General features: G+C 65.2%; 1 protein-coding gene across 1 annotated transcript; it reads right to left on the bottom strand.

The window, feature by feature from the left end:
• Positions 1–1,032: 1,032 nt before the first annotated feature.
• COL9A2 (collagen type IX alpha 2 chain) lies at positions 1,033–13,125 on the bottom strand. The gene is made up of 32 exons (XM_084497136.1): positions 12,754–13,125; positions 11,243–11,317; positions 10,512–10,547; positions 10,354–10,416; positions 9,472–9,525; positions 9,188–9,223; positions 8,969–8,992; positions 8,775–8,828; positions 8,409–8,462; positions 8,251–8,298; positions 7,898–7,954; positions 7,637–7,690; positions 7,032–7,085; positions 6,297–6,350; positions 6,097–6,150; positions 5,959–6,012; positions 5,767–5,820; positions 5,524–5,577; positions 5,285–5,338; positions 5,114–5,158; positions 4,952–5,005; positions 4,586–4,639; positions 4,456–4,509; positions 3,932–4,003; positions 3,786–3,821; positions 3,650–3,694; positions 3,487–3,519; positions 3,176–3,322; positions 2,562–2,616; positions 2,275–2,463; positions 1,735–1,812; positions 1,033–1,515 (listed from the first exon to the last, which is right to left on the bottom strand). Exons 1-32 carry the CDS (start codon positions 12,814–12,816, stop codon positions 1,310–1,312), a joined length of 2,064 nt encoding a protein of 687 aa, XP_084353262.1. The 5' UTR covers positions 12,817–13,125; the 3' UTR covers positions 1,033–1,309.
• Positions 13,126–14,052: the final 927 nt, after the last annotated feature.

Below are 14,052 nucleotides of genomic sequence, written 5' to 3'. Positions count from 1 at the left end.
TTGTTGTGGGGACAGGCAGGAGCCATATGGGAAACACCCTGCTTGTAGGGCCGGGTGTGTGTGGGGATGGAGAGCACCCGGCGCTGGCTCTGCCTGGGTTTGGAGCTGCCAAAATCCCAAATCAGCCCCCCCAGGGGATGTGCACCCAGGTGTGGATGAGCCGTGGCCCCGTTTGCCCGTGGTGCTGGGATGATGCCCCCACGGGACTGCGGCACCCCGGGGTTTGTTCCCTTGCCAAGCCGAACGTGCTCTGCTAATCAATAAATTGATTTTGGTTTATCCTGCGAAGCGAAACCCCGTGGCTCCCGCTGCTTTCATCCTTCCTGCTGTCGATGGCAATAACGAGGGAGCCACCCGGGGATCTGGGGACAGCTGCGGGCTCCTCCTGAGCTGTTAGGGGATCGATGCCCTCCTCGGTGCTGCTAATAGCGGGCTGGGGAAGGGCTCGGTGCTGTTTGGGGGTGTCCGACCCGTTTCTGGTGGCTTTGCTCAGCCCCGTGGAGCTGCTGATCACGAGAGATCAAGGGGGACAAATTGCTGTGCACGTTTGCAGAGGTGCAAGAAGGGGAAAAAGGAGCAGCCCTCACATAAGAAACTGATGGAGAGGCTGAAATTGTCCCCAGGGGAGGGAAAAAGCAATGGAGATGCCCAAGGAAGAGCCTTGAGGGGAGAGAAAAGCAAGCCTCGCACCACATCCCCCCCACACACACACACACCCAGCACAGACTTGTTTTGATTCAAGGAAATCAACGCATTGTCTCAGTTCATTAACAATCCATCTCGGTTTTATTGTCCAGTTCTTAAAAAGTTGGCGATTTTTCTATTCATAGTTATAAAATAATCCTATTTTACACAGATTTACAGCTGCCTGAGCCCGGCAGTGGACAAGGCTGGCTCCGGCACATCTTAAATAGTCAAACCACAATTTCTGCTTTTTAATTAAAAAAAAAATAAAAATAAAAAGGAAGACAAGGGGAATCAGCACCAACCCCTCCCCTCCAGCCCCAAACAGGACATACCAGAGCGAGAGGGTTTGTATAAAAGTCGATTTATTTCTTTGGGATGGGCACAGGGAGGGGCAGAGGGGCCGGGGGCGAGCCCCAGCACCAAGGACGGGCACGGGGGCGATGTCCCTTTGTTCCTCACCCCGACCCCAGCTGCTGGAGGGGGGGGGATCTGCCCCCAACCGGGGATCCCCCCGACCCTACACCCTCCCTCCTACGGGCTCCCCACTTTGTGCAGCCCTCGGGGCCGGGATGGCGCGGAGGTGGCTTCCTAGGGGGTTGCAGTTTTCGGACCCTGGGTCCCCTCAGTACAGGGGTCCCTTGACAGCCCCCGGCTCCGTCAGGCGTGCCGAGGCGTAGGCAGAGGCTCCGAGGCAGGCAGCTGGCTCACAGAAACCCGGTAACCCCGTGGGGCCGGGTAAACCCGGGCGGCCAGCATCTCCTGGGGCTCCTGGGGGGCCCCGCTCCCCGTCCTTGCCATCCAGAGCGTGGCCGGGGATGCCGGGGAGACCTGCGAGGGGAGCGTGGCCGTGAGGTGGGGGGCTCAGCTCCAGCTCCCGGCACCTTTGGTGTGCAGCAGGGCATGGGACGTGCTGCCCCCACAGCTGGCAATGCCATAGGGCAGGATTTGTGGGATTAATCTTCCCAGGTTTGCAGGCATGGGCTAAAAGTGCCTGGTTTTATCCATTGCTTAGGACTGGGGGTGCCCCGTGCACCCCCAGGGGCTTACCTGGGATCCCTGGGGGTCCCGGCATCCCTGGGTGTCCGCGGCCGATGTCTCCCCGCTCACCTTTCTCTCCACGCTTTCCTGTGGGGGGAAGAAAAAAAAACAAAAAAAAAGGGAAGGGAAGGCTGGAGCTGCAGCAGGAAGCATGGGGATGCTGGAGGGGGTCTATGGGGTGGGGGGGCTCAGTATGGGTTCGTGGGGAAATAGGGGAGTGGGAGGCAGGGTGAGCCCCCAGGGAGGTTTCTGCGCCCTACTGCTGCTGAGGGCTGCGCAGCATGGGGTGGGCACGGCTCTGTTTTGGGGATGCAAAGGGGAAAATACAGCTATGACCCCTGCCCGAATTGGGGTGGGGAGGGGAAAACGCATCCTGCACCCAGCTGAGAGCTTCCACATCACTGAAAACCTCACCCCAAAGAACTCGGCAGGTGGGTGAGCCTGCCCCTTTTGGATTATTTCAGAACCTCCTCTGCTTTTTTACCCCGACAGAGCCCCCCCCCTGCCCACACCACCCTTTTGCTCACCCCCCTGCCACCCACCACCTACCTTTGGGGCCGATGTTGCCGATCTGCCCGGCGGCCCCCAGGATGCCGGGGACACCTCGAGGTCCCATGGGGCCGTGTGGGCCTTGCTCCCCAGGTGGACCTGGGGGTCCGGGTGGTCCGGGGGGGCCCATGGCACCGGCTCCCCCCAGGGCAGCTCTCTTGGCGCTCACGGCCACCTCGGCCAGCTGCTCTGTAGGGCAGAGAGGGGTCGGTGTGGGATGGGACGTGGTGTGGGGTCCTGCTAATGGGGTGTGCGTGCACCGGGTGCCCTTTGCCCCCCCCCCTCACCTTGCAGCATCTTCAGCACCACGTCGACGATGTGCTGGTCCCCAGCGTCCCGGCCCTACGGGCAGCAAGAGGAGGGGTGAACCATGAGGGGGCATCACACCAGAGCCAGCCCTGTCCTGCTCCCCCAGCCCAAAGCACCTCCGTGTGCCCTCATCCCCTTCCTGACCCCTTTTTTCCCCGTTCAGCCCCCATAGAGGTGCTCCAGCCTCGTGCCAAGCCGGCCCTACAACCTGCTCACCACCTTCGAGCTGCAGGAAACTAAAATTGGGCTTATAGGGGAAAAACTCTGTTCTGGGAAACAAGGGAAAAGGCTGCAAAAGTGCGCCTTGGACCTAAATCTGCTGATTTTATGTACGGGGGGGGAAAAAAGAGCTGAGCTGTTCTGTTCTGGAAAGGGGGGCTCCCGAGTCCAGCTCAGCGAGCTGCAATGTGGGGCTTATTCTGAAATAATCAGCTCAGCTCCAGCTGCCTGGAGGAAGCAGTCAATGAGGGAGGGTCAGAAAATGACCGAGACGCCACCGACGTCCCCAAATCACCTCCTGGGTGGGCGCAGGAGGTGCGGGGTGGCCGTGGGCTTTTTGGGGTGTGTCTTTTTTTTTTTTTGGGGTACTCACCGCTACGCCCCGCTGGCCGGGCATCCCCGGCACGCCGCGCTCCCCGACGAGTCCTCGGGGGCCAGGAGGACCCGGGTAGCCCCGCACACCCGGTGCGCCCGCGTCCCCCGAGGGGCCGGGGAAGCCGAGCTCGCCCTGGACACCTTGCTGCGAGGGGATGGAGAGGGTCAGGGGTGCTGAGCTGGGCGTGCGTGGGGTTAAGGGTCACCGCCGGGTCCACGGAGGACGATGGGCTCGGGGTGAGGGTCCCTTGGGGATGCTCAGCAGCGGGGTGCGGGGCTCTGCTCGCCCCCCAGCAGCCGCTCACTCACCTGCCCCTTTGGTCCCGGCTCCCCCGATTCACCCTGGGGGACAGAGGATGCAAGATTATGGGGAAGCAGCACGCATTTAGGCAGTGCTCTGCGGGGGGGGCGCACGCACAGCCCCCCAAGAGCTGACCCCACACCCCCCCCAAGGGTCGCTCCTGCCCCCTACCTTCTCGCCCTTCACCCCCGCGAGGCCGTGAACGCCGGGGTCACCCTAAAGCAAAGACAAGAAAGCTGTGAGACCCCCACCAGCACTGAATCCCCCCCCCCCTCCTGCTGCTCCTCCACGCCGGGGGGATACTCACGATGCCACCTTTGGGGCCGGTTTTCCCTGGGGAGCCCTGGAGGAAGGAGAAAAGGGGGTGAGCTGAGGGGTGGGTGCGCCCCACGAACACCAAGTGGCTGCTAAAAGCCCCCCCCCGGCCCCAAATCCCTGCCCTGCAGCCATCACCTTGTCTCCTTTGACTCCTGGCAAGCCTTGGGGTCCTGGGATTCCTGGTGGCCCCTGCTCACCCTTGGGCCCCTGGAAATTGAGGTAAGAGAAGGCAAAAAAAAGGGAAATGAATGGCACAAACCCTGGGGAGCGTCCTCTGCCCCCAGCTGAGCATCAGCTCCACCACCCCAACCCAAACCCCACAGCTGTGGGGTCACAGGGCAGGACGGGGGGAGGACAAAGCCCCCGCTCCACCCTCGTGAGCCAGGGGGGTTCTGCAGGGAAGGGGCTCCGTCCCCATAAGAACAAAGCTCACTTTGGGGCCGTTTCCCACCCTATAAAAACCCCCAAAAAGGGGCCAAGCGCTCACCCCGCCGGCTGTCCCGCTCGGGCAGGGCAGGGAGGAAATTCCTGCCCCCCCCAGGGGGCTGCTAATCCCAGCACTATTCCCCCTGCTGGGTAATCCCTCACCCTGCTGGGATCAAAGCCGCGGCTCCAGCCTTGCCCCCCCCTATAACCATGTCCCCCCCCCGTGTGCTCACCGCTCTGCCCTGCTCCCCGGGGGCACCCACGAGGCCACGCTCACCCCGGTCACCCTACAAAGAGAATAAGGTCAGGGGCAGTGCCCGGCACAACCGCAGCCCCCCCCCCCCCCAAGTGCCCCCCACTCACCTTTGGCCCGGGGACACCCTGCGGTCCCTGTTCGCCCCGGGGGCCAGGTTCACCCTAAAGAGGAAAAACACCCAAATTAGGGGCATCGGTGCTGTTGGGTGCTGCTGGCTGGTGCCATCGTGCGCCCTTCATCCTTGGCAGGGGGGTGCACGGCCCCCTCCAGGTGCCCCCCCAGCCTCGGAGGGGCGGCTGCCGGCTGCAGAGCCTGGCCACGGAGGGGTTGGAGCCAGGGCTGGGGTCCCAGGGGGGTGCGATGGGGGTGCTGAGATGCATCCCGTGGGCTGCAGAGGGGTTTGTGAGAGCAAAAAAAAGGGGGAAAACACGGCCCCGTGCTGCTGGGGGGGGTTATTTGGGGTTTCTACTCACCAGCTGCCCCGGGGCGCCGGTGATGCCTGGCTGGCCCCGAGCACCCACTTCGCCCTGAGGACAGACAGAGGCGCTCAGCATTGGGTCCCTGTCCCCCCCCCAAGGGATGCAGGAGGGGGACACGGGAGGGGGACGGGGCTGTGGGCTCAGCCCCACACCCACCTTATCTCCCGGGCCACCTTTGCTTCCCGGCTGGCCCGGCAAACCCTGCGGAAACACGGCAGGATCAGACCCCACGCACCCCATCCTTAGGGGGTGAGGTCCCCGTAGGGTGCTGGCCCCGCACCCAGCACCCCCCAACCCCCTTTTTTGGGGGGGGTTTCCCCTACTCACAGCCTGTCCCCGGTGTCCCGGAGGCCCTGGGCGGCCGGGCTGTCCTGCACTGCCCTGCGGGGAGGAAGAGGATGTCACCACCACGGCACCACGGTGGGACACGAGGAGCCCCATCCTCGATCCCACAAGGGCCAGGAACCCAAGCCGCTCGCCGTTCCCAGTATTTCCAGTGGTTATATACTGGGAGGAGGAGGAGCAGAGGGTGCTGGTTCCCCCTGCAGCCCCCCGCAGCCCCTCACCTTCACGCCGGGGATGCCCGGGGTCCCGTCCTTGCCATCGATGCCCGGGAGACCCTGCAAAAAAAGGGGATGGGGGGGCTCGGTCTGACACCCCCAAAGGGCCAGGAAAGGAGGGGAAGGAGCCCAGCAGCCCCGCGTGCCCCCCTCCGGGCCGGGGTGCAAGGACACGAGGTGGCCCTGTGGGGACAAAGGGGGGACACCGAGAGGCTGCTCCTGGCTCGGGGCACTGCCAAAGGTACTCACGTTCTCCCCCTTGGGGCCGATGTCTCCTTGGGGTCCCCTGATCCCGCGGCCACCCTACAGTGGGAGAGAGCAGGGGGGGGGAATTGATGGGCACGGAGAGGGAGGGGGTGCCCGGAGAGCCCCCTCTCCGCACCAGGGAGTGGTGCCAGGCTGGGGAAACGGGGACATTTGGGTTGCCCGTGGGCCACCTACCAGCTCTCCCTTCTCGCCCGGCTCCCCCGGAGGTCCTCTGGGGCCTTCCCTGCCCTACAGGGGGGATAATAGGGCTGAGCAGGGGGGCACGGTGCCACCCAGCCACCCGCAGCCGGGGCGAAGCGAGGGGGCACTCACCGGCCGCCCGGCCGCACCGATGGTCCCCACCATCCCCTTGTAGCCAGCAGGACCCTGCAAAGAGAGCACGGAGGGGGGATTCCTCCCAGCCCAGCTCCGACCCCATTAACAGCACCTCCAGAGGCCGAACAGCGGTGCTGGGGGTGCTCCTGGCGAGCAGCCCCCAGCCCCTGCCCTGCCTCCCCCCCCCCGGCGCTTACCGTCTCGCCCTTGGGTCCTGCCATCCCCGGGTAGCCCCTCTGGCCCTGTGGTCCCTGGGGGGGAGGAAAAAAAAAAAATTTGGGCTCAGCTGGAAGTTGCCCAGGTACCAGCCAGCAGCACCTGGAGGGGGGGGCACAATTAAAGCAGAATCTGATGAGGGAAATTGGCCACTTTTGCCAAACTCGAGGCGTTTTCGCCCTAATTCCGCCGGAGCCCAGCAGGCTCCTTTCCAGCTGTCGCTCCAATCACAGCAGCGGCCCCAAAACGGGGCTGCCCCCCCCCAAAAAAAAAAAAAAAAAAAAAAAAAAGCTCAGGGCTTCAAAGCAGGTTTGCCCTTTGCTGCAGCGGGGGGGGGGGGGGTCGGGGGGCTCAGCCCGGTAATTGCTCTGCATCTTCAAAGAGCTCCGTGGGGATCCCGGCTTAATCCCCGCGTCCCCGCAGCGAGCTGGGCACCGCAGCCCCATTTGGGTTGGGGTGGGCTGGGGGGGGGGCTCAGAGGGAACGGGGGATTTGTCCCAGGTCATCCAGTCAGCTTTTGGGACCCCCCAGGGGTGGCAGCTCCATCGCTGGGAGGATGGGGGTGAGGGGATGGTGGCTGTGCCCCGGTTCCAGGGGTTGGTGTAGGGACACGACACCACGTGCCCCGAGTTTGGGGGCACAAACCGGTCCCCCCCCCATCCCCTACACAGCCCCGAGCACCCCAGAAGAGCAGCAAAGAGAAATAAATACGGTACTGGAGGGCCTGGGATGCCTTGCTCTCCGGAGACGCCGACGTCACCCTTGGGACCCTGGGGAAGGGATGGGGAGAAGAGGGGTGAGAGGCAGGGTGACGCGTCCTGGGGGGCTGGGACCCCTCCCTTGGGGCCTGGAAGGGGATGGGGTGGGATGGGATGGGGATGGGATTGAAGTGGGAATGGGATTGGGATGGGATGGGATGGGATGGGATGGGATGGGATGGGATGGGATGGGATGGGATTGAAGTGGGAACGGGATTGGGATGGGATGGGATGGGGATGGTTTGGGGATGGGGATGGGAATGGGGATGGGATGGGGATGGGCAAAATGGGGATGGGATTGAAATGGGGATGGAAATGGGGATGGGGATGGGATTGAAATGGGGATGGGATGGAGCCAGGTTCCCCAGGGCGCACAGAGCCCCATCCTCCATGGGAAGATCACCCCCCACCCTCCTCCTCCTCCTCCCAGCCTTCATCTCCCTCCTCTCCTACCTTCTCCCCCACCTTCCCCCTTTCTCTCCCCACCGCCCTCACCCCCAGCTCCCCAAATCACCCACCCCAGTCCCTACTGGGATGCCGGGCACTGGCTCAGCCCCACTCACCTGCCTGCCCTGCTGGCCGGGCTCTCCCAGGGCACCGGGACGACCTCTGTGTCCCTAAAGGCGAGGAGGAGGAGGAGGAGGAGGAGGAGGAGGAGGAGGAGGAGGAGGAAGAGGTGAGCTCCCCGGAGCCACCCTGCCCACCACGTCCCCCCCCCAGCAGCAATGCCCCCGGGGCTCAGCACCCCACGGCCGGCTCCGTGCGTGCGCATCGCTTCAGGGCCAGTCCCTGGCTGCACCCCGCTGGCTCCAGGGCTTCCTCACCTTCAGTCCCTGCAGTCCTTGGGGGCCCTTGGGACCCGGCGGGCAGTTGGTCGGGCACTGAAAAAAAAAGAAAAAAAGAAAAAAAAAAAAGAAAAAAAAAAGAAAAAGCACACGTTGGGCTGGGGAGGAGCCGTGCGCGGGCGCTGCTGCCCGAAGGATGAGCTCACGTGTGTAAAGTCAAGGCTGGGAGATGCAGGAGCCCACTGCCCCCAGCATCGCTGCATTTTGGGCCCCTGCTCCCCCCCCAGGCACCAAATTCCTGATGAATTTTGGGCCCGTGCAGCGGATGCTCTCCCAGCTGCCGTTAAGCCGTGAAAGCCTGCTGAAGGGGGCGAGGTGGTGGCAGCTCTCACCAAGAAATCAGCGCTGCCCTCCAGTCCTTGGATGTGTCCCGGGGGGCCCTGCGGGGAAGGAAGGAGACCGTCAGCACCCATGGGAGCAGATATTGGGGATGGAGCACCCAGGAGGGAGGTTGGTGCCCGTGGAGCTGCAGCACAGGCTGGATACTCACGGGTTTTCCTGGGGGGCCTGGGGGACCCCGCGGGCCGTCGGGTCCTGGGTCACCCTAGGAAAGAACCCCGAGGAGAGGGGATTTATTTGGGACTGGGTGGGCAGCAGGAACTGCCAGAGCTGGCACGGAGAGGGGAGACGAAGCGCCAGGGACCCCAGCTGTCACACTGGGAACGGGGGCACCCCTGGCTGGGAACTGGGGGGCTGATGGTGCAGGGGGACCTGGCTGCGGGTGCTGAGCCCGTTCCGGCTGTAGGGGATGCTCACGCACATTATGGGGTCTCCCATGTTTACCCCAGGTGTCCCCAAAGTGCTGAGATGGGTTTAGGGAGGGCTCCTGCCCCGCACTCCCTTCCAGCCCCCTCACCTTGGGTCCCAGCGCTCCGATCTCCCCGGGGAGTCCAACCTGGCCTGGAAGCCCCTTAAGGAGAAGAGAGACATTCAGCGTGTATGATGGGGAGCCCCAAAACCCCGTTTTGGCAGTGCTGAGGTCTGAGCTCTGGCAGCACCCCCCCAAACCGGGGGCCTGGCCGACCGCCCCGACCCAAGCACAGCACTTACAGGCGGTCCTGGCAGCGAGGGGCCCTGCAACAAGAAGAGACACGGTGAGCCCAAATCTGCTGCCCCCCCCCCAAACCCGACAGCAGCCCTGCTCCGTGCGGGGTGCATTGCAGGGGGGGTCAGGGTTTTGTCCCTGCTCTGTTCCAGCCCCTTTTGTGGGTGCTGGAGGTAGGAGCGGGCGCATCACGCGCGGTGCCCAGGGGACACGCGGATACTCACGGGGAGCCCCGGTGGCCCTGGGAGTCCGGGCTGGCCCTGCCAGGACAGAAGGGAAGACGTGAGGGGTCTGGCCCACCCTGCCAAGCCCTGCTGCTGCTGTGACAACTGCTAAATCCCCCCCCCAGCATCCCGTCCCCATGCCCTGGCACTGCCCCGTTCCATCGCCCCGCTCCTGCACCCGCGCGTCCCCTCCACGGTGCTGGGATGGCCCCAACCTGGTCGGGGCCCCACTCGCTGCAGGAGGGGGCAAATGGGGGCCCTGGCGTGATGCTCCCCACCCTTACCTTCAGTCCTGGCCCCCCCATGGGTCCTGGCTCCCCTTTTGCTCCCGTGAGACCCTGCAAGAGGACAGAGAGAGCAGGAGGTCACTGCCACTGCGCCCGCCCCGAGTCCTTCTCCAGCATCCCGTGTTTTTCTGGGGTTGTTCCCATGGCGGGGGGCTGAGGGTGGGGATTTCTCTTTGCCACTCGGCCACGAACACGTCCCAAAACAAATTGGGGCTGCTGCCTGTGACGAAGCCGGGTGGCACAGGGGAGCTGGGGCAGCACCACCGCAGGCAGCACCACCACGGTTACCCTGGGGCAATAACGCATGCCTGCGGTGACGTTGCCACCCTTATTTATTTCTGAGGAATAAATAAACCCCAAAAGGGTTTACAAATTGACATCCAGAGACCCTAAAGAGTTTGGGTTTCCCACTGGTAAGCAGGTGGAGGTCTGATGCTGGCAGACGTGGATGTGCTCACTGGGGAGGGGGGCACCAAACCCATCGCGCACCCCGCGTACCCCACTGCAGGGCCGGGGCTCCAGCCCCTCTCCCCAGCTGTGGCAGCCCCCTTTCTGCAGGGAAGGGGACAACGGGGACGTGGGGGTGCCACCGGGGGGGCTCCTACTGAGCTGTGAGATTTGTGGATGGAAGAAATGAGCCCGGGACGGGCGCTGTGGTTGAGGAGGAGGAAACGTGTCCCGGAGCCTCTCCGTGCATCCCGAGAAAAGGGTGCCAGGGCTTTACGCTGCACGAGGCTTCTCCACGTGGTGTTTTAGGGGAGCCAGCACCGATCCTGGCCAGCAGATCGCCCCCAGCACCCCCATCCTGCAGCCCCCCCCCCCCCCCACGGGACCCCAGGCGCTTGCGGTGGTGCCGTGGGACGAGGGCTGGGTACTCACGTCGATGCCCGGCTTCCCTGGGGGCCCATCGGGACCGGGGGCTCCGGGCTCCCCCTTGGCACCCTGGAGAAGAAAAAGGCCACGGTGAGAATTAGAAAAGGCTCCTCCAGGAGGGGAGAGACAACCAGGGGGCTTGGGGGGGACACACGGGTACTCACCGGAGAGCCGGGGGCTCCGGGAGAGCCTTTGTCACCCTGGGGAAAAGGAGGAAGGTTGCCAATGGGGTCTGTCACCCTACAGAGCTGGGCCCCGCAGAGGGGGGTGCTCGGGACCAGCTCTGCGCCTCCCAAACCCGGTGCAAGGCTCCCGGGGCCAGGATGGGGATGGAGGTGAGAAAAGAGAGGGCTTTGGTGCGGTTGTAGGGTATAAATAGCACTAAAAAAAACACCACCCAGGGCCGGGGTGGAGCTCGGGGAGGGAGAAAGGGCCCTGGGAGGCTCACAGATCTCCCCTCTGTTCAGGCTCCCACCCCACAGCCCCTGGGAGGCTCCAGGACCCTCGGCCCCTTGCCACAGCCCTCGGGCACCCCGCCTGGGGGTCCTGCTGCCCCTAATCCCCCTCCTCACCGGGCAGGACCCATCCTTGGAGCCACAAGCACCATGGACCAAAAGCTCCAAAAAAAAAACCCATTTCAGGCCCCGTTTCCCAAGCAGGCTCCAGCCTGCTGTCCCCAAGCTGTCCCCAGGTGCCAGCTCCCGCTGCCACCAGCGCTGCCCAGAGCCACGGGGATGCTCCAGGGAGGGTCCGGGGGGGCCCCACAGCCCAGCCCTGGAACAGAGCAGAGCAGGAACCCGTCGGCACCACAGCCCCTGCCTCGGCCGAGCCTCTGCCCCGGCACAAAGTCCCCTTTGTGCCGCAGTCCCGTCCCCCCCCCGCCGCCCGCACTCACGTCAATGCCATCCGCTCCCGGCACTCCTGGCGGACCGGGGGGACCTCGCGGGCCGGGCTCTCCTGGTGGCCCTCGCTACGGGGAAAAGGGAGGGGGAGAAGGGTCAGGAAGGAGAAGACAGACCCCTGGAGATGTTTGGGGTCGGGGGCTGCGTGGGGTGAGGGTTTTGCCACCAGCTTGCACCGGGGACGCTTCGCCGGAGGGAAAAGCAAGCACCCCCGTGGCACCCGCACTCCTGTCACCACCTGGGCCATGTCGGTGCCAGCCTGTGCCCAAAGCAAAAAGCAGAGATGGAGACATTTGGGGAATGGGGAAATCCCCCCGAAAAGGGGTTTTAGGTGCCCGAAGCCCGGCGTGAAAGGGGAACGCTGAGCTCCCAGCACCGGGGCTGGCTGGCTGCCCGGCGAGCGCGCTCGCGGTGTCGCGGCGCAACAAAAGCCCCATTCAGCCCGTGCCGAGGGAGCCCCCGAGCAGCCCGGCCTCCAGCTTTGAGGTTTTCAGGGCAGCAGCTCCGCAAAGAAAGCTCTGTGACCCCAACGGGGAGCGGGTTTTGGTGGCGGAGCCCGAGCCCGTGGTGTTCCTGGAGAGGATAAACGGGAGCGGCGGCGGCGGCCGCCGGGTCTGGCACACAGCGGGGTTGCCGCAGCCCTCGAGGTTCATTTATTTTAAAAGATTGTGCGGGGATGGGACGTCCAGCTGGTTTTTTTTTCACAAAATCGAGGGCTCCCTGGCTTCGCCGTGGAATTAAATCCTGAATTTGGGGCCGGGAGGGAGAGCGAGCCCCCGGTGAATGGCACCTTTGTGCGCCCCGAACCGTTTCCAAAAGCTCCCCCGTCCCAAAAGCTCCCCCGTCCCATCCCAGCTGCTGCCCGGAGCTCCCCGGGCACAGGAGGCAGGCAGAATTTCCCCAAATTCTTCCCAAAAGGCAGGGAGAATTTTTCCCAAAGCTTCCCCTCCCGATTTCCAAACGGGACTGGGGGGGGGCCCCGAGGGCTCCCCTCCACTCCGTGCCCCCAAAGGGACCCGCGCAGCACCCGCTCCGAGGGGCGCGACCCCATCACATCTCCCCAATTTTTTATCCTCCTGCCTCTGGGTGAGTTTGCCCCCCCCCCACCACCAAGACCCCCACCCTCAGCACCCCTCTCCCCTCAGACAGCCCCCGCGGAGCCCTTCAGTGGGGCTGAGCCCCCCCCCCGGAGCCCCCTCAGCCTGGCTCCGCAGCGCGTCCCGGCAAAGCAGAAGCGAACCCCAAAATTTGGGATGCTGGGGGGGGGAACCCCCACCCCTCCTATCCCCAGGGGATGTCCGAAAGGGTCCCGAACACGTCCCCAAATCTGAGCGGTGAAACCCAGCCCCGTCCCCATCCCAGAGAGCTGGGGGGGGCTTTGGGCACGGGGTTGGGGGTCCCAATTGGGGCGCACCGGGGGGGCACGGGGATGGTCCCCTGGCACCCCCCACACCCCAATACAGCTCTGGGGGGGCTCGGGGAGGGGGGGGGGGACACAACTCACGAGCTGGGCCAGGCAGAGGCAGGCGTGGAGGAGCAGGGAGAGCCCAAAGCTGCGGCCGGCCATGGTGGGGGGGCGGCCGGCACCGAGCGGTGGGGGCTTCGGTGGGGGCTTCGGGGAGCTGAGTGCGGCTGCTGGAGGGCTCGGAGGGACGGGGAGGAGGAGGAGGAGGAGGAGGAGGAAGAAGAGGAGGAGGAGGAGGAGGAAGAGGAGGAGGAGGGAGGGGGTTATTAATATGCAGCCCCCCCCCGCAGGTGAGCGTGCTGCTATTTGGGGCTGCGCAGGGTGGCACAAAGGGGGCTTTGATGCACGCCAGGGGCTGGGAGGTTGTGGAGGGGGGGGGTTGTGGGGGGGACAGAGGGGGGCTGATGTGACTGCCCCCCCCCCCCTTTTGCCATGTGAGCCCCCCCCCCGTGCATCACCGGTCCCCAGTAAGCCCCCAGTATGGTGCTGGGAGGGGACTGGGAGGGAACCCCTTGGGTACATGGGGGGGGGGTCCCATCCCCCTGCCAGCCACCCCCCCCCCGGCTTTGCCATCCCCAGGAGGCTCGGGGATGATTCATCTCTGCCAGATCGCCTTCCTCCCCTCCTCCTCCTCCTCCTCCCCCTCCTCCTGATTCACCAGCGGGGTGCTCGGCCCCCCCCCCCCCCCGAAGGGCACCCTGGAAGCCCTGCGCCACCCCAAGACCCCCCCCCCAAATTACTGCACGGCACCATTCCGGCACCCCCTGCGCCCCCAGCCCCCCCGATCCCCCCCAGCCAACCCCCCCCGAGTCCCTTTGAACCCCCAAGACCCCCCCGATCCCCCAGCCAAACAGCCCCCCCACCACCACCCCTGCACCCCTCCAAGCCCCCCCAGCCCCCCCCCAGGCCCCCAGCCCCCCCCCAGCCAACCCCCCCCATACCCCACGCCCCCCCCAAGCCCCCCTGATCCCCCAGCCAACCCCCCCCAAATCCTCCCCAGGCCCCCAGCCCCCCCATCCAACCCCCCCAGCCCCCCCAAGCCCCCCAGCTCCCCCCAAACCAACCCCCCCCACCTCCCCTGCACCCCCCCACCCCCAGCCAAACCCCTCCCTGGCCCCCCCCAAGCCCCTCCCGGCCCCCCAAACCTCCCCCACCCCCCCCACACCCCCTCAACCCCCCCCAAGACCCCCCCACCCCCCACGCCCCCCCCCACAACCCCCGCACCCCCTCCCCCCGCCCCCATTCACTCCCCCTCCCCTTCCCACCCCGTCACGTGACCCTCCCCATTCATGCCTCCCCCCTCCCCTCCTCCCCGCTTCCCCTCCTCCCTCCCATTGG

This window comes from Aythya ferina, assembly GCF_964211825.1.
Source record: "Aythya ferina genome assembly, chromosome: 24".
Lineage (NCBI taxonomy): Eukaryota > Metazoa > Chordata > Aves > Anseriformes > Anatidae > Aythya > Aythya ferina.
Note: the sequence above shows the minus strand (reverse complement) of the source record. Positions and strands in the feature narration are given on the sequence as shown.